Source organism: Heptranchias perlo, chromosome 37, assembly GCF_035084215.1.
Source record: "Heptranchias perlo isolate sHepPer1 chromosome 37, sHepPer1.hap1, whole genome shotgun sequence".
Taxonomy (NCBI): Eukaryota; Metazoa; Chordata; class Chondrichthyes; order Hexanchiformes; family Hexanchidae; genus Heptranchias; species Heptranchias perlo.
In genome coordinates this window covers 5,287,930-5,311,664 of record NC_090361.1, presented here as the reverse complement: position 1 = coordinate 5,311,664, position 23,735 = coordinate 5,287,930, and the positions used below count along the sequence as shown (strand labels likewise).

The following is a 23,735-nucleotide window of genomic DNA, read 5'->3' as shown; positions in this document are numbered from 1 at the left end:
CCTGAGTCCTGGAACCTAAACGGTTGCCCCGCCTGAGTCCTGGAACCTAAACGGTTGCCCCGCCTGAGTCCTGGAACCTAAACGGTTGCCCCGCCTGAGTCCTGGAACCTAAACGGTTGCCCCGCCTGAGTCCTGGAACCTAAACGGTTGCCCCGCCTGAGTCCTGGAACCTAAACGGTTGCCCCGCCTGAGTCCTGGAACCTAAACGGTTGCCCCGCCTGAGTCCTGGAACCTAAACGGTTGCCCCGCCTGAGTCCTGGAACCTAAACGGTTGCCCCGCCTGAGTCCTGGAACCTAAACGGTTGCCCCGCCTGAGTCCACTAACTCAACACAGGGAATCAAATCAAGGACCTTTTTTTTGTCTCTCAAGGTGTTAGCAAATACAGCCTACATCATCATTGAGTCGACTGAAGAGGGGACGAGTGAGTACGCCTTGTGGAAGGAAATACTGTTCCTGGTGGATCTTATTTGCTGTGGAGCGATCCTGTTTCCTGTTGTTTGGTAAGGAATCTTGTTGAAGCTGTGGGGATGTATAAGCTAGAGAAAACAGACGTACAAAAATATATAAAGTTCCTCACCTTTTTCAGGTGATGCTGTCCTGCAGCACGTGTGTAAGAGTCTCATCGAGTGTGAAAAATCCTAATGTGAACGGCTATGTGTTGTAACAACGTGAAAGGTCGCATGCCGTGCAAGTGTAAAACTGCAACTCTCCTCGGACTTGTTGCTAATTCACACTGACCTCCTTTATTAAAAAAAATGCATCTTTTTCGAATTCTTTGTCATCCCACTTTACGTTTATCTGTTAAAACAATATCACTTTTATTAATAACATTTTCATGAATTTGATTTCATTGAAACAAAAAGTTGAGATTGCATTTCCAGATTACAATTTCAGACATGGGAAGAACTTTACATCAGGGAATAGGTAGGAGAGTATATTGGAATCCTGCCTTGGAACTGAATTTGAGTGGAGCCCAGATGTATTAGACGAGAATTTCCTCTGTTAACTGTAAAGGTGTTTCAGGAAATGTTATTAACCAGAATAATATGTGAAAAGGAAAGAGCTGAGAGTTTCTTGGAGACCTCAATTTGTGCTGTTACAGAAGCTGTACAAAAACAAATGTTGGAGCTCCCTTTGGTGGTATAAAATGGGTACTGTAACACTGCAGTTAACTCATTTCTCATTGTGTTTTTATGGAAACTTTATGATTTTCTGCAAGTCCATATTCTCAAAAAGCGGATCCAGACCGTGGACCTGTGACTTGTTCAAGGGGTAGGCAGTCCCATAGTGGTCTGTCTCCCTTCAGTCCCAATCCTGGTGGAGTTGCCTACAGTGCTTTCTATTTTCTGATATGTCCATAAATCAAGTAGTGTACATCTGATGTATTTAACTTGTGCACACAAGATTATTCACTTTTTTTAAGGAAAAGAAGGGGACTTCACTGACCAAAACTTCATTTCTGTCACCTTTTTGTATTTTTCAGGTCGATCAGGCATTTGCAAGAGGCCTCGAGCACAGACGGTAAAGGTAAGCTTGATGTTGCCTGATCGTTAAATGGATGGCAGGTCACCCTTGAGCGTGTAACTCCGTTCTTATTGGACCTATTTAGCAAACTGGTACCAATGTGCTGGAAGTGATATTATATTACTGGCAGATCACTTGTGCAATGTGCTACTTGTGTGATGCTCTTAAATTTTCTTTTTTCTTGCCGGTTTTCTCTCTCTCCGATCTCCTTGTGGCTTTGACTCCTTGCTTGGGTATGGTTCCACAAGCAACAGTCGCACTCCCGGACTTTGTCCAAGTGGCTATTCTTCACGTGTGGGCTTTGATAGTGAATCGCAGCAGGGTACTGAACCGCAGGGGGAGTCACAGCTGAGGCTGAACCTGTCCGTACCAGATGGCCACGGACACATACTTCCAGCAGACATTGTGCAATGCGAACGCTCGTCTTTTTTTTTCTCCCTTACCCAAGGGGCACTGAAGCCTGCTGCACCCCTGGCTGAGATCAGCCAGCTCAGCACAGGTTCAAACCTGGGGCTTTCCTGATCTGTGTGGCTCAGTTACTCACTGAAAAGCTCTGATACTCACAATTCATAGTCAGTGGGGTGCCTGTCCCTCAGAACAGTGTGTTCCTTCCTGCAACCTATTTTGAGTCTTTTTAAACCATGCTGTAGAGACCCTCCCTTCCTCTCAACCCAACTAGTGAAGAACTAATGTCTCTGTATACTGACCAAGGAGATTGGGACTAGCTTAGTGGTATAAACTGGGCGACATGGACATGTTGGGCCGAAGGGCCTGTTTCCATGTTGTAAATTTCCATGATTCTAGATTCCTATTCAAAGACAGGTCATGATCCCTGCAGTAGGAAGGCGGAGAAAATTAGCCAGTGTTCCTGCTCCTGTGATTGCTATTTGTCAGTACTTATTAGAAGTATGATGATCTTGGGATTGTTTGTGATGCCCCTGTAGTTGAATAATGGACCAATACCCACTGTGCACAATCACGTGGAGGAGCTACCATGCATGGACGTGCACTGCAGTCTGAGCCTTTGTACGTGGAGGAGAAAAGTTGAAGGGGGGTATTTTGCTGTACAACTGAGAAAGTCATGGAACTGATGTAATGAAGTCTGTCTTTTCATCACTAATTTTACTTTCCCTCCTGGTTTTATCTACAGCTGCTATGAATCTGGCAAAATTGAAACTCTTCAGGCATTTTTATGTCATGGTAGGTACATTTAATGTGTAGGATGGTGGGTATATGCACTGTTACTGTGTGGGATGGTGGGTATATGCACTGTTACTGTGTGGGATGCTGGGTATATGCACTGTTACTGTGTGGGATGGTGGGTATATGCACTGTTACTGTGTGGGATTGTGGGTATATGCACTGTTACTGTGTGGGATGCTGGGTATATGCACTGTTACTGTGTGGGATGCTGGGTATATGCACTGTTACTGTGTGGGATGGTGGGTGCATGTACTGTATTATCGTATGGGATGAGCGTTCTTTTGGATCTTGTCCAGGAATACACGAGAGCTGCTATTAGAACATTCCCAGATATAGGAGCAGCATTGAAGTGTCTGATGGGACAGAGTTGGGTTTTGTTAAGAGTGAAAGAAATGTTTGGCATGGGAGAGGTAATTCAGCTTTTTGAAGGCAGATTGCGCAGTGCATGGGCGTGGCAGTTCCAGTTGAGTTTGCAGGAGTTAGTGAGGCCAGGAGCATCCATAGATGGAGCCATCAGTGGGAAGCAGTGGTAGTTGCTGGTTGAGAGACAACTCCCTCCCCCCTATTGTGAATATCCTGGCTGATGATCTTTTGACAAAGGTTGTTATGTTTGGGAGGTACACAGACAGTTAGTGGGATGGGCCAGTGTATTTTCTCTCTCAGCCTATTGCAGGACACCAGTCCACCAGATGTCTTCTGTGAATTCTAGGCCTCTCTGTTTTGTCTCCTAATAATTGGTATTTTGCTTTTCACAGATTGTTTGCTACATTTACTTCACCAGAATCATTGCTATTCTTCTAAAATTCACTGTCCCATTTCAGTGGCAGTGGATGTATAATGTAAGTAAGAGCTGATCATATAATGGTTGAGATCAATACTGATTTGTGGGTTCTTGGTTATTTATACACTGGGGGGGAGGAGGTGTAGGAGGGAGCCTAACAACAGAATGATGAAATATGCCACTTCTAGTCTGAGAGAGATGGAGGAACATTATCGAGGGGCAGTCTAGCTCCCCAAGTTATTGGAAATTGGGAATTCTGGTTTCAACAGTTGCAAACCTTGTCAAGTGTTGTAAACAAGTTAATGCAATATAGATGTATCCATTACAAGACTGGGACAGAAATTATCTACATTGTGCCCTAAAATAGTTGGATATATAGAAATTACTGCAAGGTTATTGAAAGGTTTAAACTTTAAGGTTATGACTTCTAATTTTTTTAAACTTCTGTTATAATTTACATCCAAGGAACTTCCATCATCATCACTGGGAACAGGCTGCTTGTTTTTTGCCTGATTTTCTTGGCAAGGAAAACAAGAATGACTCTAAGTATAAAGGGGATGAGCTTTAAGGACAGATTTTTGCTTTTTTAAAAAAAAAAGCTTAATCTCTATACCCTAGAGAAATTGTTGTTAATCAATTAACAACAATTGCACTTGCATAGTGCCTTTAACATAGAAAAACACCCCAAGAGGAGTGGGGGTAACAGATGATAAGAAAAAGGAGATTAGGAGGGCTTGGCCAAAGGATTGGGTATCAAGGAGGGTCTTAAAGGAGGCGAGGTGAAGGTTTCGGAAAGGAATACCAAGATTGGGACCAAGGTGACTGAAGGCATGGCTACCAGTGTTGAGGCAAAAGGAGAGCACAAGAGGTTGGAGTTGGAGGAATTGCGAGTTCATGTGTGAAGTTGTAGATCTGGAAGAGACAGTGGGGGGTAGGCCATGGAAAGATTTAAAGACAAGATCAAGAATTAACGGCTGACCTTGTACATTAAATGGCTTGGATAAGGTAAACCCAGAGTGTTACTTTAAAATAGGCAGGACAATAATACCAGAAATTATAAGTATAAACTCATGAGAAATAAATGGAAATTAGATACCAGAAGGAACTTCTTCACAGAGTAGGATTAACATTTGGTATAATCTACCAGATGGGATAGTAGAGACGGAGACTTTAGAGACTGGGAATGTTGGGGTACTAAAGGGACAAGCTTCGCTGAGCCGTGTCCTTTTCAAGTTCTTGATTTATCTTATGTAACCAGTATATTTTTTCATTGACAAACCTGACTAGTTTGCATCCTAATGATTCTACACTTCCTACGCTGGAAACCTGATCTTTTTGCCATGTTACGCCCTGTAATTTGTGTTGTTTTCAATTTTTAAAAAAACTTTTAGCTGTTGGTGGAGGTGTCAACATTGGTTTTCTTTGTGCTGACTGGGTATAAGTTCCGACCAGCCTCCAACAACCCTTACCTACAGCTCCCACAGGACGAGGAAGATGTTACAATGGATGAAGTGTAAGTAACTGGACCTACTCACTATAGCAATTGATCAGAAATCATTGTCCATGTGAGAAACAACAGCTGGACATTCCAGTGTTTTTGTTTTTAGGAGGGCAGGACAATAAATGAGAAGAAGGAATTTTTTTTTACAACAATGCACAGCTTGGGTGAATTTACAAAAACCGGTTGGCTTTTCTGTCACAATGGTTCCTGTAACCATTTTCCCCATCAAAATAGGCCACAACCTACTCTTCCAACAATTCTCGACTAGCACTATATATTCTCTTCTTTCTTTCTCCAGCACTTGTCGTACATTTTAACATGCCTTTAGGTAACTGGTGAATCCTAACTAAATTTTAAGAAAACCCTATGAACTGGAATTCACTGCCTGAAAGGGTGGTGGAAGCAGATTCAATAACTTTCAAAAGAGAATTCAATATACGTGTAAAAACAAAAACACTTGCAGGACTAAGGGAAAAGAGCAGGGGGATTGGGACTAATTGGACAGCTCTTTCAAAGAGCTGGCATAGACACGATGGGCCGAATGGCCTCCTTCTGTACTGTTTGATTCTAAGATTCATAAATTTGTGTGCAGGATGGCATGTTTCTGCAGAAGTGTATGAATAACAATAGATCTGTTTAATTTATTTTGTTTTTGAACATTATTCATGCAATGAGCTATCCATTATAGATTTAATTTTGTTTTGCAAGATTCTATGAATGAATCTATGACAAATTATTGTATTCACCAATAGCTACAATTGGTGTAACCTTTTGTTTTTATAATATTACACCAAGGAAAAAGCCTCTTCGAAATGGTGACTAAACAGTTTTCTTGGTTAATTTGGGATTGGTTTTAAGGGGCAAGGATAAACCAAGAGGAATAGCCTTTACTCAGCGTACCCCAGCTCTGTCCTATCAGCAAACATATATACCACCTGTTTAAAAATATCACTGAATTTGCAGTCTCGTGGTTGCGCTTGGCTTCTTGATCGCCAATCACGGTCCGGCAACTGATACTATCAGAGATACCGAGGAGGTAAGGGGGGGGAACGCAAATGTCGCTGCACAAGAGGGATGCAGTTTCATTTCTGCATCAAGACCAAGCTAAATCTGAGCTACCTCCGTCAGACGTTTCCTTCCCCACTTAACCAATGCTGAAGTGTCATTTTGTTAGAATCTGAGGATTTTTTTGAAACGTCCCTGATCAGTGTCCCAAACGACATCCACTGTGACCATGCTGCACTATCCCTCCACTTCCTTCTCCACCTCTCTGCAGCCTTTGACATGGTTGACCATACCATCCTCCTCCGTTGCCCAGCTGAGTGGGACTGCCCTCACCTGTTTCTACTCTTACTTATCCAGTCGCGGCCAGAGCATCTCCTGCAATGGCTTCTCTTCCTGCCCCCGCACCGTTACCTCTGGAATTCCCCCAAGGATCTATCCTTGGGCCCCTCCTATTTCTCATCTACACCCTGCCCCTCGGCGGCATCATCCGAAGACATGGTGTCAGGCTCCACATGTACACAAACGCCACCCAGCTCTACCTCATCACCATCTCTCTTGACCCCTCCGCTTTCTGTGTTGTCAGGCTGCTTGTCCGACATCCAGTCCTGGATGATCCGCAATTTCCTTCAATTAAACATTGAGATGACCGATGCCGTTTTCTTCAGTCCCAGCTTTAAACTCCGTTCCCTCACCACCAATTCCATCCCCTTTGCTGACCACTGTCTCAGGCTGAACCTCTGCATCCTATTTGACCCTGAGCTGAGCTTCTGGCCCCATATCTTCTTCACAAATACCGCCTACTTCCACTGCTATACCATTGCCCATCTCCGCCCCTGCCTCAGCCCATCTGCTGCTGAAACCCTCGTCCGTGCATTTGTTACCTCCAGACTTGACCATTGCAATGCTCTCCTGGCCGGCCTTCTCTCTTCCACCCACCATAATCTTGAGCGCATCCAAAACTCTGCTGCCCGTATCCTAACTCGCACCAAGTCCCGCTCACCCATCACCTCTCTGCTCGCTGACCGACGTTGGCTCCCAATCCACCAACACCTCGATTTTTAAAATTCTCATCTTTGTGTTGAAATCCCTCCATGGCCTCACCCCTCCCTATCTCTGTAACCTCCTCCAGCCCTACAACATTCCAAAAACTCTACGTTCCTCCAATTCTGGCCTCTTGTGCATACCCCGATTTTCATCGCTCCACTATTGGCAGCCGTGCCTTCAGCCGTCTCGGCCCTGTGCTCTGGAATTCCCTCCCTAAACCTCTCCGCATCTTCGCCGCTCTCTCCTTTAAGACGCTCCTTAAAACCCAACTCTTTGACCGAGCTTTTAGTCACCTGTCCGAATATCTCCTCCTTTGAATCAATGTCAGTTTTTGTCTGATGACGCACCTTGGGAAGCTTTCCTACTTTTTAAAGGTGCAGTATAAATGAAAGTTGTAATTAGCTTTATGGTCGGACTACCGAACTACAAGAAACAATTGGTTTATATCACATCAGTGGTCAGTCACTTAAGAGGAACTAGAGAAGTAGAGGTGACTCATGATCTATGTTGACTCTGTTAGATTGGAGCAGACACATTACTTCACCACTGGACCTTGGGTGGAGTCTCAATAGAGTCCATGCAGTTAAAAGAAAGAGTTGCATTTATATAGCGCCTTTCACGACCTCAGAACATCTCAAGGTGCTTTACAGCCAAGTACTTTTGAAGTGTCACTGTTGTAATGTAGGAAATGGGCGCATGACAAGATCTCACAAACAGCAATGAAATAAATGACCAATCTGTTTCTAGTGGTGTCAGTTGTGCAATAAATGTTGGCCAGGACGCTGGGGAGAACTCCCCGGCTCCTCTTCTTCAAATAGCACCGCGGGATCCTTTGCCTCCACCTAAGAGGATAGACTGGGCAATCTCAGACAGCCCGTGGCACGGCTACACCTGGGTCATAGCCCCGTATGGAGCTACAATGTCCTCGTGGTGCAATTTACTGTGTAACGTCTCATGATCTCCGACAGTGCAGCATTCTCACTACTGCACTGAAGTGCCAGCCTAGATTATGTGTTGGAGTTACTTTGTGTTTTAACAGCTCCATATTGGTGTATATTTATGCTGCCTTGCCAAAAAAAAGTGGCATAAATATAAGACATTAATGTGAGCTGCAGACTTGGCTTATGCCTGTGAAATGACACATGACTCTGGCAAAATAACATACAGCTTAGATGGTGGCATTAATGACGCATATATTATGTATTTTCCTTACTAGATTGACTGAGTCGGGTTTGCTGGAAAACGTAACCAAAGTGAAGAAGACCAGCAATGGGAGAGAACAAATGCGGGATTCCTCAGTATGAAACTCGACCGTTTAGGATTGGTTTTTACCAAGGAAACGAGGACTACTTAGGTCTCCATACGGACATTGAGAGAAGGAGTTTGTGCAGGAATTCTAAATGGATAAAATGTGTTGGTAAATACTGGATTCCTGTTATATAACTGTTAGAAAGCAAATAAATGTGACTGATTGATTGACCTGTATATATGTAATACATATAAGATATATCTTTATATAACATAGTACATTGGAGTATTCTCTTTCTGAACCTTTATGACCAAACTGTTGGTGTAAGTAGAAAGCAGTTTTGACTCTGATGTGGCAGATAAACTTCATTTACTGTTTGAAGCAGCTTTCTTTTTAAGCTTTTGTAGCATCCACTCTTGTGCTGCTGTCTTTCTGCCAGAATGACAGAACGGTTTACGGCAGATCGCTCCACTCTGTCGTACTGACGGGAGGTGTGCATCTCATGGTGTGGGATAACATCCCCTTTATCCTTTCTTTCACGCTCATGGCCCTGTACTTTTATAAATACTGCACAGACAAAGGGGGGGGGTTACAAAGCTCTTTTGACTGGTTCAAAAGAATCACGGGCCACAGTGTGTCAGTCTCTAGGCTAAATCCATGAGTAAGATTCTTGTGTGGAGAGCATGTACTGGAACACGACATCGCACAATGTGAGGCTACATTTACTTTGTGGCTATTGTACAGCTGGTATTAGGGAAAACAATCCAGAACATATTGGACCATTTTTAGTGAAATTTTACTTGCATCTAATAACTTTGTTTTTGTTGATGTAAAATGTTATCCTTTTTTTTTTGTGTGTGGGGGTGGGGGGCGGTTTAGTGGGAGGGTGGGGAAAGAGTGTTAACAGTCCAACTTCTAAAATAATTTTCATTGCTGGAGAGAGGGCGAAAATTGGTTCTGAGTTCAAGAAGCAGATGAGAGACCTTTTTCCTTGCTGTCTCTCCAGTACTTGTGTACGGAATGCAGGCGTACGTCGGCTGTGCACTGACATTGTCCGTTTAACTCTATAATCACCTCAACGTGGCGATTTACTCAGTTTTATTCCTGATTTCCAGAGCATCGTTTAAAGACGACCCATTTTGTAATGACTTTTTGTTTGTTGCAGTGACTTAGTGCAGTACTGTGGAGAACTTCTGATTTGAGTTTCCTGTTTGAGTGTGCTGAGTGCTTGCATCTGGCCAGTGTGATGAGGAAATGAAAACTTGTATAAAAATTGATGTTTATAGGAAAATTGTACGTGGATATAAATATTTATTTAATGATTTTTCTTACAGCCCCGTATAGAATTTATATTTCCAAAAAAAAGCTTTTATGCTTTTAAAAATGCATTCCCAATGCTCAAATTATGGGATTCTTGGAAGAATTGTTCAAATCAATTTTTTTTTTGCAATTTGGCTTTTCCTTCCCACAGTTTTTCTCTCTCTTTCTCGCCACCATTCTTTTGTGAAGCTAGACAGTGACTGTTGGAAGTTTGTTTCCCCGTGGGGAGGGAGACATCACCATCGGGCTAGATCCTGTTCTCATCAAACATCAACGCGAGTGCCTTTTCCCAGCAGTTTGTCTCGATGTTTGCTTGTCGACCAAGATAGCCGCTGTCTCTGTCTGGCAATCTCAGACAGCCCGTGGCACGGCTACACCTGGGTCATAGCCCCGTATGGAGCTACAATGTCCTCGTGGTGCAATTTACTGTGTAACAACCAACCCAGACTTGTAAAAGCAATAATCAATGGCATAGTTTTCTGCACTTTCTAATTCGACCCATTGTATGTACATGTTTTAGAACTGGAAAACCAGTTTCAATTATATTCTTTTTGGAGCCCCAGAATTGTGAGACGACTGCTGTGTATTTATTTTCTCCATATAATAAAGTTTATGCTTCGAAATGGTTCACTGTTACTGTAACCAGGTTTTAATTTTAACAAAATAAACTCTTCTATATGTCACTGGATCAAGATCTGTTGTTGCTGCTGTGTCTGGAGTAAGCAAGGGCCTTTTGGCTTTGAAGCCACTTAGAGACCATGGGGTAGATTTTTAACTTGATCAGGCTGTACAACCTGCGTTGCAGATCGCCCCCCGCCCCAGTTAGTATGCTGGTTTTGTTTTTAATGCTGCCTAAATTATATATTTTTTTAAAAAGACCTAACACACCAACTTATTTTCTAGACTCAGCATGTTTTGAAATGTGCGTATTTGTCTGAATTTATGGAAAAATTTTTCTATCCTTTTTTAAAATTCAAAAGTTAATATTTTCTTTGTGTCACATTGGGGTCCACATGCTGTGTTAATTATTCAGTTTCTGTAATTAATCTGCTTTATTGGTTAAAGAAATTAATTCCAAGGTTCTGAATGAGCAATTTTTTTCTAAACTGTTTTGAAATTTGTAGCCTGTGAGTTGTTTTGTTTTGCAATACCTCATTATTCAGGTAAGATTATTTTTCTGACCAGTTTTTCTCCTTCAAATGGCCACGAACGAGCCTTTTTAAAAAAATTATTCATTCTCGGGATGTGGGTGTTGCCGCCATTTATTGCCCTGAGGAGGAGGGGTAACTAAGCGGCTTGCTGGGTCACTTCAGAGGGCAGTTAAGACTCACCTATAGTCCAGACCGGGTAAGGACGGCAGGTTTCCTTCCCTAAAGGACATTAGTGAATCAGTTGGGCTTTTATGACAATCCAACAGCTTCATGGTCATTTTTACTGATATCAATTCCAGATTTTTTTAAAACACGGAATTCAAATTCTCAAACTGCCACATTCTCTGAACTCACATTCTCTGAATTACTAATCCAGGCCTCTGGATTACTAGTCCAGTACCATGACCACGACACCACTGGTACTCGCATGTTGTCAGGCTATTCAACTGAGGGTGGGTGGGGAGAAGGATACCCAGTGTTCACATGTATGTTTCATGTACACCTCTGATAATAGTCACTGGTTCATTTTTCCTCCCTAATCCTGGAGTTTTTTTTAAAGTTCGTTCATGGGATGTGGGCGTCGCTGGCGAGGCCGGCATTTATTGCCCATCCCTAATTGCCCTTGAGAAGGTGGTGGTGAGCTGCTGCCTTGAACCGCTGCAGTCCATGTGGTGAGGGTTCTCCCACAGTGCTTTTAGGTAGAGTGTTCCAGGATTTTGACCTGGCAACGATGAAGGAACGGTGATATATTTCCGGTGCTGAAGGCAATTGGAGTACCCTTTGGCTGAGATCAGTTTAGTCAACACAGACCAGGGATTGAAACTGGGACCTTGTGCTGTATGCTCCCTAAACCTCTCCGCCTCTCCATCTCATCCTTTAAGATGCTCCTTAAACTCTACCTCTTTGCCCAAGCTTTTGGTCATCTGCCCAAATGTCTCCTTCTTTGGCTCCATTGCTGTTTGATTTACACTCCTGTGAAGTGCCTTGGGACATTTTACTACGTTAAATGCGCTATAAGAACATAAGAAATAGGAGCAGGAGTAGGCCACAAGGCCCCTTGAGCCTGCTTTGCCATTCAATAAGATCATGGCTCATCTTTGACCTCAACTCCACTTTCCTGCCCGATCCCTAGAGTCCAAAAATCTATCTATCTCCGCTTTGAATATACTCAACGCCTCAGCATCCACTGCCCTCTGGGGGAGAGAATTCCAAAGATTCACGACTGTCTGAGTGAAGAAAGTCCTCCTCATCTCAGTCCTAAATGTCTGTCCCCTTATCTTGCGACTATGCCCCTTAGTTCTAGACTCTCCAGCCAGGGGAAACAGCCTCTCAGCACCTTCCCTGTCAAGCCCCCTCAGAATCTTTTCTGTTTCGATGAGATCACCTCTGTCTTCTAAACTCCAGAGAGTATAGGCCCATTTTACTCAATCTCTCCTCATAGGGCAACCCTCATCCCAGGAATCGATCTGGTGTAAATGCATGTTGTTGTTGTATGACTTAACTACTCACTGGATAAACTTGCTGAGCTGCAAGGAATAGTCTCTGTTCTAAGATGTTGAAATTTTTTTTTTGGAAGCCCTTGCTTCTTTGGGCAAAAAGAGAGCACGTCAGACAACCTCCTATCCCTCTTAGTTTTAACTTCACCAACTGCTAGGAGTTGAGTATGTGGAGTGACGTTTCCTCTAGATTTTCCTCTGCTTCCTGGGAGTAGTTGCCTGGCCTGTGCTCTCTGTCTCTGTAGGATGACTGAGCAGTAAATTTGACCAACTCCAATGTGTGAGGTCATCCCGCCCCCTCCCCCCTCACACAATTTTCCGCTCTTCCAATCTACCTGGGTGATTTGGTTGCTAGTAACTTGCCTGTGTCATTGACAAAGACAGAGTATCTATTGACACCACTGCATCAGCCAATGAGTTGGAGGCAGGCCGGGACGGGACAGCGCTTACGGCAAATAGTCTATTTTACGGCAAAGTCCATTTACTCAGCAGAGTCTGTTTAAACAGCGCACTACAGCAAACACAATCTATTTTAAAATGGTCTCTACAAACTACAGCAAACAGAACTCATGACTGAAACTACAGCATCTTCTCCAGATTGAAAGTAGGGTTATTTCTCCAGCAGTGAGTGGAGGATAGTCACAGACAAATTATGTGCGTAAAATCAATCCCAGTTACTTACAGCAGTGCGGTCTCCAGGTGTGATTGACGGGGGAATTACCCAATCATCTCCATTCTGGCTGGGAATAGTGGTGTCACCATATGCAGTCTGATAAATATGTTTCTTTTATGTACAAGATGACAACTGAGCCACCTAGTGGTCAGCGGCTGCAACTACCTCGTGACAGCAGACATGGGAAATGTTGACATAGCAATCTACAATAGTACCTACAATAGTGTCACACGCACAATTTATTAGGTGACAAATCATATAATTTGGGAACTATTCTCCTTGCGAGAATGTTCAATCTTGGGTGGACCATTTGGTGAGTTGCTGAGCAGGGATTGTCAAACTAAATAAACCTAGTGGCTTGCGGTTTTCATGGACAGAATCAAAAAATGTGATTCTCAAAACTCCTGTAAAAATCTTGGAATTTCCTGCAACTAAAACGGGCATTTGAATCATCCAGTCATTGTAGATCATTGGCCCTATTTATGGTTTTAAAAATGGAACCATAGATGCTTTTGTTTTAATGTAGACCAGTTTGTCTTTCAAGCCAACAAATCTTTCAGAGAACCAGCACAGGCAAGATGGGCCGAATGGCCTCCCTCGGTGCTGTATGATTCTATGCTCTTGAGTCTTCAGCAGTTAGCAGGCCCGACCAGTAGGATTATTCGACTGTCTCAGTCTACAACACAAAAAAAAGTACACATAAAGTGAAAGTGTTGGAAACACTCAGCATGTCAGTCAGCATCTATGGAGAGAAGGGACAAATCAACCATTCCGGGTGTGAATCCTTCACCAGAGCTGTGTGCACTGGGTGAATGATCTATTTATGCAAAGTTTGAAGCTTCTGCGGTAATAAGCAGCTCTAATTAGATGGAGCTTACCCAAAAGGTAATTACTCGTTGACTGATGAACAGTCCCATTGTTAGCGGCAAAGCTGCTGCGTTATCTGCTTTTATAATGATGTGTCGTATCTAAGCGACAGACTGTGGAGTATTATGACATAATCAGAGGTCTTGTTTGGCCACAAATCTGATTATCTTGTTGAACTTTCGAGACAGCAGGGACTACAGTCACCCCACCCATTTCCAAGTCCTTTGAATTTTTAGTGCATTGTTGATTCATTTCTAGAAATGGCAGATGGGCATGAAGATGTAGCACCCATAGTTATTGGGTTGGGGGGGGGGTGGTGACGGTCATTTTCACCGTTGCTGCCTAGTTGGTCATCTGGTGGAGTTGATCGCCCGGCCAGAATCTGGCCGGATTTCATCCCATTGATTTCCATGCAACAGTTGTGCTACACTCGCCCCCACAAGGAGTAGTTGAGACGCTAGAGTGAAGCTGCCTCTAAACTGTCCCATCAAACACTCCCAGGGCAGGTACAGCACGGGTTAGATACAGAGTAAAGCTGCCTCGACACTGTCTTATTGAACACTCCCAGGCAGGTACATAAACGCCGGCATACACCAGTAGGGCTGAATGGCTATAAATTCTATGTAATTCTATATATATTACCACTGCAATCTGAATTATATGCTACGCTCAGTTACATTTTGTCCATCAACTTTTCTGTGAACTTTTATTTTTCAACTGTTACCTTTTTATATTTTAATAGTTGGACTTGAATATGTAACCTTGAAAGTTCTCAAGGATTGAAATGATGTCTGTAAACCACTTAAGTTTGCCTTGATGGCACATAATGTAGTTAATAATTGTGTTATTGCCCCGTAATGTGTTACTTTCTCTGTATCTTTTTATTTGGTTATGGCTGCTCGGAGAGCCCGAGCTCCAAGCAGCACTCTATTTCTCTGGAGAAAGCAACAGAGAGCGGGGCTCTCAATTACTGGACTGTCGTCCAGACTGGGGACAGATGTATGGAGTAGCACGTCTGCTGAGTGCCAAGGGTCATGTGGAAAGGGAGACTATATTCCCCGCTCTGTTATCTACATTCCTCCAACTCTGGCCTCTTGTGCACCCCCTCTTCCTTGGTCCCACAATTGGCAGCTGTACCTTCAGCCATCCAGGCCCTAAGCTCTGGAATACCCTCCCTAAACCCCCCCGTGTCTCTCCTTTAAAAACCCCCCTTAAAACCCGCTTCTTTGACCAAGCTTGGTCACCTATCCCAATGTCTCCTTCTTTGGCTCGTTGTCAATTTCTGACTGATTACGCTCCTGTGAAAAGCCTTGGGATGTTTTACTAATTTAAAGGCGCTACATAAATGCCAGATGTTGTTATCAAAGGCCCACATTTGTGTATGCCTGCTGCAGTCTTTGCAAATTTATATTGTTGACCATTTTTAAAAACCTGGATAATTTGGCAACATTTAATGCTTGGAGTGAAAATTCTACATGATATCAAGGGAAATACTTTGGTACATGTGGAATCAACTGTGCTGCAAATCCTGGCTGCTACTTAAAGTTGGATACCAGAAATAAAAAAAACCGTGAACACCCTGGGTCCTTCCCTTCCCTTCCCACCCTCCACAAACACACAAGCTGCACATGAACACGTCCTTTATTCGAACAAATACTGGTTTACAGCAGAGACCACGGTTAAATCTTCAGCTAAAATAATTTTGCTTCCTGGTAATGCAAAACACTTAAGGCTATTTTCTCTTCCTTTCGCTAGTGGAAGGAACGACAACTCTGAATATATGGCTACCATTTTGCTAAAAATAGCAAACAGAGGAAAAAATATACAAGTGTTAGGAGGGAAATCACTTCTAAAGTGCAACTTTCAAATCTTTTCAGCAATAGTGCAAAATGACTTCTTACTGCACTTCACACTACACTCGAGAGCTAATTTTCTCTCCTTCATTTATTAAAAGAACTGGAGACCAGGGAGCAGTATTCAGGATTCCTTCTGGAATTTTTAATTGATTTGGAATCTAAAATGTCGAACTTCCTTTCCCAAAAATGTCCCATCTGACAAAGGTTGAAGGTTTCATTGAACTTTCCTCCCGTAGAAGTAATTAAAATCCGGTATATCATAAAATAAGGGCAAGTGGGGCCACATACAATGACTTTCATAAAACCATTTGGTCTGTCAATAACTGCCCTAAATAAGGAACCATTAGTTGAAGGGCAGTCAATTTAGAATAACTTGGTAGAGGTTCTGCATTCTGTGTAATTAAACTTTTTAATCAGATTTATTTTTAGACTTACATTTACATCAGTGCCTTTCACACCCTACGTGCGTCCCAAAATGTTTTACAGCCAGTGAAGTACTTTTAAAGTGTAGTCACTGTTGTAGGAAACATGGCAGCCAATTGTGCATAGCAAGTTCCCACAAACAGCAATGTGGTGTTGGTTGAGGGGTAAATATTGACTAGGACACCAGGGCGAACTCCCCTGCTCTTCTTCGAAATAGTGCCGTAGGATTTTTTATGTCCACCTGAGAGGGCAGACGGGGCCTCAGTTACCATCTCGTCGGAAAGACAGCACCGCTGACCGCGCAGCACTCCCTCAGTACTTGCACTGGGAGTGCCAGCCTGGATTTTGTGCTCAAGTCTCTGGACTGAGACTTTGAACCCACAACCTACCGACTAAGAGGTGAGCATGTTACCCACTGAGCCACAGTAGCCATTTGGTGATGTACAGGAGCGATGCCATCACCTGTTGAACTGTATCGTTCAAAAGATGGGAAGGGGAGAAAACTGCAGGAAATATTGCGAATGATTCTTTACATGACTGCAGATTGGCCTGAAAATTGTTGAAATCTAGTCCTGCAAGCAGCACAGTCTTACAAGACTTTTTTTACCTCAACAACCTTCTCTCCCCTTCTGGAAGCGTTAACTTCTTGCTGGGATATAGTTTCACAGGAGACTCTGGTGCCTTGCCTAAATAGGCATTATTCATGTGCGAGGCTTGACAGTAAGAGTCATGGACTATTCACGGGGAGCATCACAGCCTGTTCCAACATCACATCCGTGCACCTTTAGCCAGGGTCAACTGCTAATGATCAGGAGTAGGACTTTGGCGGCTGATCTCCACCTAACTTGGGATGCTGAGGGGTCCTTTCTAGTGCACCAACAGAAATCAGCTAACTCACCTCAGAATGGGGATGAAACCCGGTCCTGCCTGGTCTGTGTGCTCAGCAACTTAGTGGATAAACATATTAAGCCACTGGGGAAAGTTCCAATTAGCTTGAAGACTGTCATTACTGCCCTTTCACCCCATACAAAAGGTTCCATTTTTCTTGTGGGAGAACCAGGATATAAATAGCCAACTTTGTAAAATCAGGAATTAAATACACTGTGGCTTACTAATAGTTGGATATCTGGTGATGCCTCTAGAATGAACTAAGCATTAACAGTAATTTGTATTGTTATCACTATTCCTGTGAGAAAAGGGAAACTAAAAACTTTGTAATGAATCGGACGCATGATGTGGACAATGTATGAATTAGACATAGGTTTGAGTAGCGTCGCAAATCAAGAGTGTTTTCCTCCTCCTGGATTGTTTCTGCTTCTCCACTGTAGCAATTTGATAAGGTTAAGACTAGCGTTAAATATTCTGTTGTGTTGGAAGACCATCTTGTAGAAAGTGCCGACGTGTAGATTCCCAGTTGGGTCGGCAAACTTTAGTGTCGTGAATGGAGTGTAGAGATTGTTGGTCTGGTGACGAAACGGAGGGTTTTCAGAGGTAATCACCTTTACTGCATGCTGTTAACAAAATCAGAAGAAACGAATGAGCCAAGAATCGCACCATTCACAAGCATGCCCTTAATTAACTTGCTGTCCCCTACTTTTCGGCAGAAAAACCTAACCCATGGGAATCTTGTCCATGGCAATCAATGGCGCTTCTTAGTTGGCTCGCGTGGACATGTGTTTTAATTAGTGCAAGAAGGAACTGGCTTTCTGGACTGTCCTCCCTAGCAAGACCGTATCAGTTTAAAAAGAAACTCTGAGCAGAGGAAGTCTAGGAGCAAATATAATAAGAGTATGGGATTCTAACCTAAATCTCTGAATGTTCCATGCTTTTATGTGCTAGCTACTATATTACCATTGTCATGTTTTGTTCCTATTTTTTCTGTCACTCTTCTCCCCTTGAAGCCATTGATGGGGTTCAATGGACACCGAGCACTCTCCAATATCTTGCTTCAAGTGTGAGTGTGAGTCTTGACAGTGAGTGGTCTTTATCATGGGGGTGGTAGGGGTCACAGACGAGCCTAATCCTTTCCTCACCCAATGTCCACACCCATCCACTTCCAGTTGGAGCCACGGGATAGCAATCAGGAATAGGACACACCACCTGTTGAGGCTTTTGGTTTATCCATGGGCTTTGTAATGGACATATCTCTTGAAGATAACTGGCATAAGAACCAGGGGGGAGTTGAGGAGAATTTTATTTTTATGCAGGTTGTTGTGATCTGGAATGCACTGCCTGAAAGGGTGGTGGAAGTAGTTTCAACAGTAACTTTCAAAAGGGAATTGGATAAATACTTGAAAGGAAAAATTTGCAGGGCTATGGGCGGGGGAGTAGGACTAATTGATAGCTCTTTCAAAGAGCCAGCACAGGCATGATGGGCCAAATGGCCTCCTTCTGAGCTGTAAGATTTTATGATTCTATAAAATAACACTAAAGACAGTCATAAAACTCCATTCTTTTCAGTATAATACTATATTACAAAATAACATTATATAACATTTCTAATATACCCATTATAAATTTAAAATACAATGGTTTTGAGGGTGTTGGTTATTTTAATAATACCTCAGCAACTTCTTCTGCTGTTTGCCCAAGAGCGGCAAAGACCTTTTTAGAATAAGGAAGGTACAGCTGGCGAAACATTTTTGCAGTTTCTTCATCCGTATTGGAGAGGTCCATTTTAGCAGCGTCCTCGTACAGTTTAGTTTCAAACTCAGTGGCGACTGGTCCTGGTTCAATGAGACTTACACTATAGGGACACACACACCAAGAATAGTTCATCATCATTACCAATTGATAACAAATAATGAAAGAATATGTCAATACAAATAATATTTAAGAACATGCAAAATACTCCATCATTAGAATAGCCCTAGGACTCACTGTGTACAATTCTTGAAACTTAAGCATATTGCACTGAAATGGCCTGACTTCCAAGTGACTGGAGTACCAACCACCAGAGTACTTGGATAGCTGCAAGATCTACCTTTGCACAATAACCGCAAATCTATCATCTCAATAAAACAGGAACCAACAGGAGTACAGTCATTGGAGTTTTCCTGATGGCCCAGTGAGTAAATGTACTCCACTGTGTTGTGTGGTACTGAACTACAGAGGCCTAAAAGCTTCTGCTATGATCCCTGAACTATTCTGAGTTAGTTGATCTCAACTAAGAGAAGTGACGCAGGTACTATAGTTCGATTTAGTGCTGCCTGGCTGGAGGAGAGGAGAGAGGGGAGGCGGGGGGGGGGGGCAAGAGGAGGAGGGGAGGGGGAGGGGGGATAGGGGAGGGGGAGGGGGGAGGGGAGGAAAGAGAAGAATCCTTGAGGGTTCTTGAGGCACTTCACTATCCATTCACACACAAAAAGGAAAATGGCCTGAATCATGGAAAAAGAGGAATGATTGATAGATCATTTTTTCTGCTTAAAAATCTTTACAGCTCTTACTTTATATTAAATTTTAAGGCCTGAATTGCCAAACTTTCACAGAAACCTTCTACTGCAAATTTTGATGCCGAATAGACATCGTTGAATAGAAGACCTAAAAAGAAAAGAAAAAAATATTTTTCCCAGTGAAAAAAGCAAGGTTTGATAAAATATTTATCTTCAACACTGGAACTACAATAAACACCCATGATCTGGAACTTCTAAAAGCATCAACTTACCATGGATTCCCATAACGCTGCTCATGACAACAATGTGCCCATTTTGACGTCTTTTCATATCGGGTAGAATTTCTTTCACCAGTCGAGTCAGACCAAAGAAGTTTGTGTCGAACACAATTTTCATGGTGTCTAAGCTCTGGCACTCCACTGGTCCAATGAGCCCCATTCCAGCATTATTTACTAGAACAAGGAGAGGAGAAACATCAAATACAAAACACTGCTTTTTGCAAGAAGTGTAAAGATGGTTTTTGCGAGAAGTAGAGCAGAACATTTTTTTTTGCTGAGGAACCAAGGTGAAGAGTCAAGTCGCAAAGTATAGAACACACTTAAAAAGAGCAAAAAAGACAAAGAAAATCAAGAAATAGTGGTCAACACCTATTTATAATATATTAAAAATCTGACATCTGGACACAGTTCCTATCAACTTTTTGCATTATAAATTCCCATGTCCATTTTTATAATGGAAACTACCTTGGGTGGAGGTAATCATACTGTCCTGTGAGTGGAGGTGCTATAGTGCCACCACTGGTGGGATGGTGTAATTACAGCGTTACATGTTTACGTATGCAGCTTCCATTATAAAATGGACATAGGAATTTATGATGAAAATATATAAGAACAAAATGTAGGATTTTAAAATGGGGGCTGATTATTCCCTGCCCTCTAACCCCATTTTACCTGAAGACTACAATTGGTCTTCACTCCCATCAGCCTTGTTGCTCCCCCACCCACTTTTTTTTTACTGCTCCTTACCGCTGCCCTGTTCCTATTTTTGTTGCTGCTGTACTCACACATCGTGCTACCGGTGTCAGGAAATCTATTCTTCAGTCTGTCCTGGGAGAACATTAGAATAAAATCTTCCTGGATTAGCATAGAGCTGGCTGGCAACTTGCTCCCAGGCTTCCATCACTACTGCTGCAAAGGACTATTATAAAAGTATATCATGAAGGGTTTTGATGGAGTAAGTAAGGAGAAACTGTTTCCAATGGCAGGAGGGTCGATAACCAGAGGACACAGATTTATGGTAATTGGCAAAAGAACCAGAGGGGAGATGGAGAATTTTTTTTTTACACAGCAAGTTATCATGATCTGGAATGCGCTGCCTGAAAGGGCGGTGGAAGCAGATTCAATAATAACTTTCAAAAGGGAATGGGATAAATACTTGAAGGTGAAACATTTGCAGGGCTATGGGGAAAGAGCAGGGGAGTGGGACTAATTGGATAGCTCTTTCAAAGAGCTGGCACAGGCACAATGGGCCAAATGGCCTCCTCTGTGCTGTATCATTCTCTGATTCTATATGAAAAAGCTTCAAGTTTCTCTCCTTCTTGAAAAGGTGCTGGTCTCTGTTGCCTCTCCCCCCAACAGCATAATTGAAATCAGGAATTTACTGAAGCGAATTGTGAGTTCCAACTTGCATTCTGCCGCTCCATGAATAATGTGTAAAATGGGTTTAGAGTTAGAATTGGGTTTAGGAGTTAGGAGTGGGTTTAGGGTTGAAATTGGATTTAGGCTTAGGGTAGGGTCAAGAGTTGGAGTTGGGATTAGGGTAGGGTTAAGAGTTGGAGTTGGGATTAGGGTAGGGTCAAGAGTTGGAGTTGGGAGTAGGGTAGGGTTAAGAGTTGGAGTTGGGATTAGGGTAGGGTTAAGAGTTGGAGTTGGGTTTCTTAAGGTTGGGGTTTGGTTAAGGTTGGCTTTACAATAAAACTTAAGGCTTAGGGTTAGGGTTGGACTTGGGGGTCCCAGCCAATTAATTTCAAGGGTGACTTGATTTCATTAAAATAAGTATTTATTTCAATGAGGAAACTCTCTTCCCAATGAATTCACCATGGGCATGGGTAGTGATCTGTAATGGAGGGCCGATATATTTAGTGACACATGTTAATGGGAGGATTTTTAGATTTCAATGAGTAGTTTTGGGAAAAAAAACACGCATTGTAGCAGTTACACAAACCTGTTATGTTTATATATGAAAAATCAATAAATTTCTCTTTGGCTTTATTGTGTATTAACAAGGACTTTACAAAACCTTAAATGCATAAAGGTCTCCTTTAATGCCATATTTTGTCTGTTTATGAAAGGATAAATCTTACCCAGTATATCCACCTTTCGCTCTGGAATACTGTTCACACAATTGCAAATGGATTCTTCACTGCAAACATCAAGTTCTTTAATTTCCAGTGTGTTATTAAGTGTATCCCCCGCTGCATCTTCCAGCTTTTTCTTCTTGTCTAAATTTCGCATTGTTGCGACAACTGCAATAAAACAAAGTTATTCTGCGGCACGTTATTTATTGCAATTTTTTGATGCATGTTAAGAGGAGAATCCGATGCCACTGTTGCTGTATACAGGATACATTTTACAAATCTAAACTTAAATAATACACAGTATTGGTTTTCAGTTTTTGACTATTGTGAGTTAGGATGAACCTTGATGTTATGAACACTGAGATTACAAACTGACCAGACAACACTGTTTATTACTGCACCAATACTATTTGATAATGCTTATAGCCACCTCACCCAACTCTTACCCTTACTTAGTTCTGTCACCCACTTGTCAAGCATCTTTGAATGTTTCACTATATAAAGGCACTTTATAAGTGTCAGTTGTTGTGAACAAGTGATATTAACGTTAACAGTAGCTTGTGTCTACCATGACTCTAAAAGGGAGTCCTTTCGTCATGACATTTGCAGAACATAACGTGTGGCCCTAGGTATTGCATCAATATTAACACTTATCATAGAATCATAGAGCACAGAAGGAGGCCATTCGGCCCATCGTGCCTGTGCGGCTCTTTGAAAAAGCTATCCAATTAGTCCCACTTCCCTCCTCTTTCTCCATAGCCCTGCAAATGTTTCCCCTTCAAGTTCCCATTTGAAAGTTCCTATTGAATCTGTTTCCACCACCCTCTCAGGCAGTGTGTTCCAGATCATAACAACTCATGTCGTCTCTGGTTCTTTTGCCAATTTAAATCTGTGTCCTCTGGTTACCGACCCTTTTGCCACTGGAAACAGTTTCTCCTTATTTACTCAAAACCCAAAACCCTTTATGATTTTGAACATCTCTATCAAATCTCCCCTTAACTTTCTCAGCTGTAAGGAGAACAAGCTCAGTTTCTCTAGTCTCTCTATGTAACTGATGTCCCGCATTCCTGGTACCATTCTACTAAATCTCCTCTGCACCCTCTCAAAGGCCTGACATATAGAATGCAACTTAAGCTCCAGTCTTACCTTGAAATCTTTTCAACTCATCTTTTGCTAGTTTGACTGCTAGGGCCAGGCCAATACCAGAGGAGCAGCCTGTCACTACAACGGTTCTTGCAGGCATTGTTGTTTTTCTTTTGTGAACTACTGCAAACATAGAAAAGACTTTAGTGTTAGTAAGATGCTGCTTCTCCCTTCTAAAATAGTTAAATTCAACACAGGTCAAGGGTTCCCTCATGTTTTAGCAAGTTTCAGTGAGTAAAAAGAAAGACTTGCATTTATATATCCCCTTTCACGACCTCAGGACATCCCAATGCACTTTACAGCCAATGAAGTATTTTTGAAGTGTAGTCACTGTTGTAATGTAGGAAACACAGCAGCCAATTTGCGCACAGCAAGATCCCACAAACAGCAATGTGATAATGACCAGATAATCTGTTTTGGTGATGTTGGTTGAGGGATAAATATTGACCAGGGCACCGGGGAGAACTCCCCTGCTCTTCTCCGAAATAGTGCTGCGGGATCTTTTACGTCCACCTGAGAGGGCAGATAGGGCCTCGATTTTACATCTCATCCGAAAGACAACACCTCCGACAGTGCAGCACTCCCTCAGTACCGCACGGAGTGTCAGCCTAGAGTAGCTAAGTAATACTGACTAAGAGGATCTCGGGTTTGATTTGCTGGTCTGTGCTGAGTTTGCTGACCTCAGCCGGGGAGTTGGCAGGATGCTACAATTGACCTCGGTGCCTCAGGGTTTGGGAAGGGCAAACTGGCCAG

The 23,735-nt window shown here is 42.7% G+C and overlaps 2 protein-coding genes across 2 annotated transcripts in view; one reads left to right on the top strand and one right to left on the bottom strand.

The window, feature by feature from the left end:
* Nucleotides 1-10,316, top strand: part of LOC137304428 (protein GPR108-like) — a 34,679-nt gene extending 24,363 nt beyond the window's left edge. Inside the window, exons 13-18 of the mRNA XM_067973020.1 lie at nucleotides 371-501; nucleotides 1,485-1,528; nucleotides 2,676-2,725; nucleotides 3,484-3,567; nucleotides 4,901-5,022; nucleotides 8,276-10,316. Coding sequence (XP_067829121.1) covers nucleotides 371-501; nucleotides 1,485-1,528; nucleotides 2,676-2,725; nucleotides 3,484-3,567; nucleotides 4,901-5,022; nucleotides 8,276-8,363 — 519 coding nt within the window. The 3' untranslated portion in view covers nucleotides 8,364-10,316. The remainder of the gene's footprint in view (nucleotides 1-370; nucleotides 502-1,484; nucleotides 1,529-2,675; nucleotides 2,726-3,483; nucleotides 3,568-4,900; nucleotides 5,023-8,275) is intronic.
* A 5,124-nt stretch (nucleotides 10,317-15,440) lies between these two features.
* On the bottom strand, nucleotides 15,441-23,088 carry LOC137304425 (retinol dehydrogenase 8-like). Its single transcript, XM_067973018.1, has 6 exons — nucleotides 22,986-23,088; nucleotides 21,846-22,007; nucleotides 19,756-19,935; nucleotides 19,538-19,631; nucleotides 18,657-18,840; nucleotides 15,441-17,605 (listed from the first exon to the last, which is right to left on the bottom strand). The coding sequence occupies exons 1-6, from the start codon at nucleotides 23,080-23,082 to the stop codon at nucleotides 17,375-17,377; spliced, it is 948 nt and encodes a 315-aa protein (XP_067829119.1). The 5' UTR covers nucleotides 23,083-23,088; the 3' UTR covers nucleotides 15,441-17,374.
* Nucleotides 23,089-23,735: the final 647 nt, after the last annotated feature.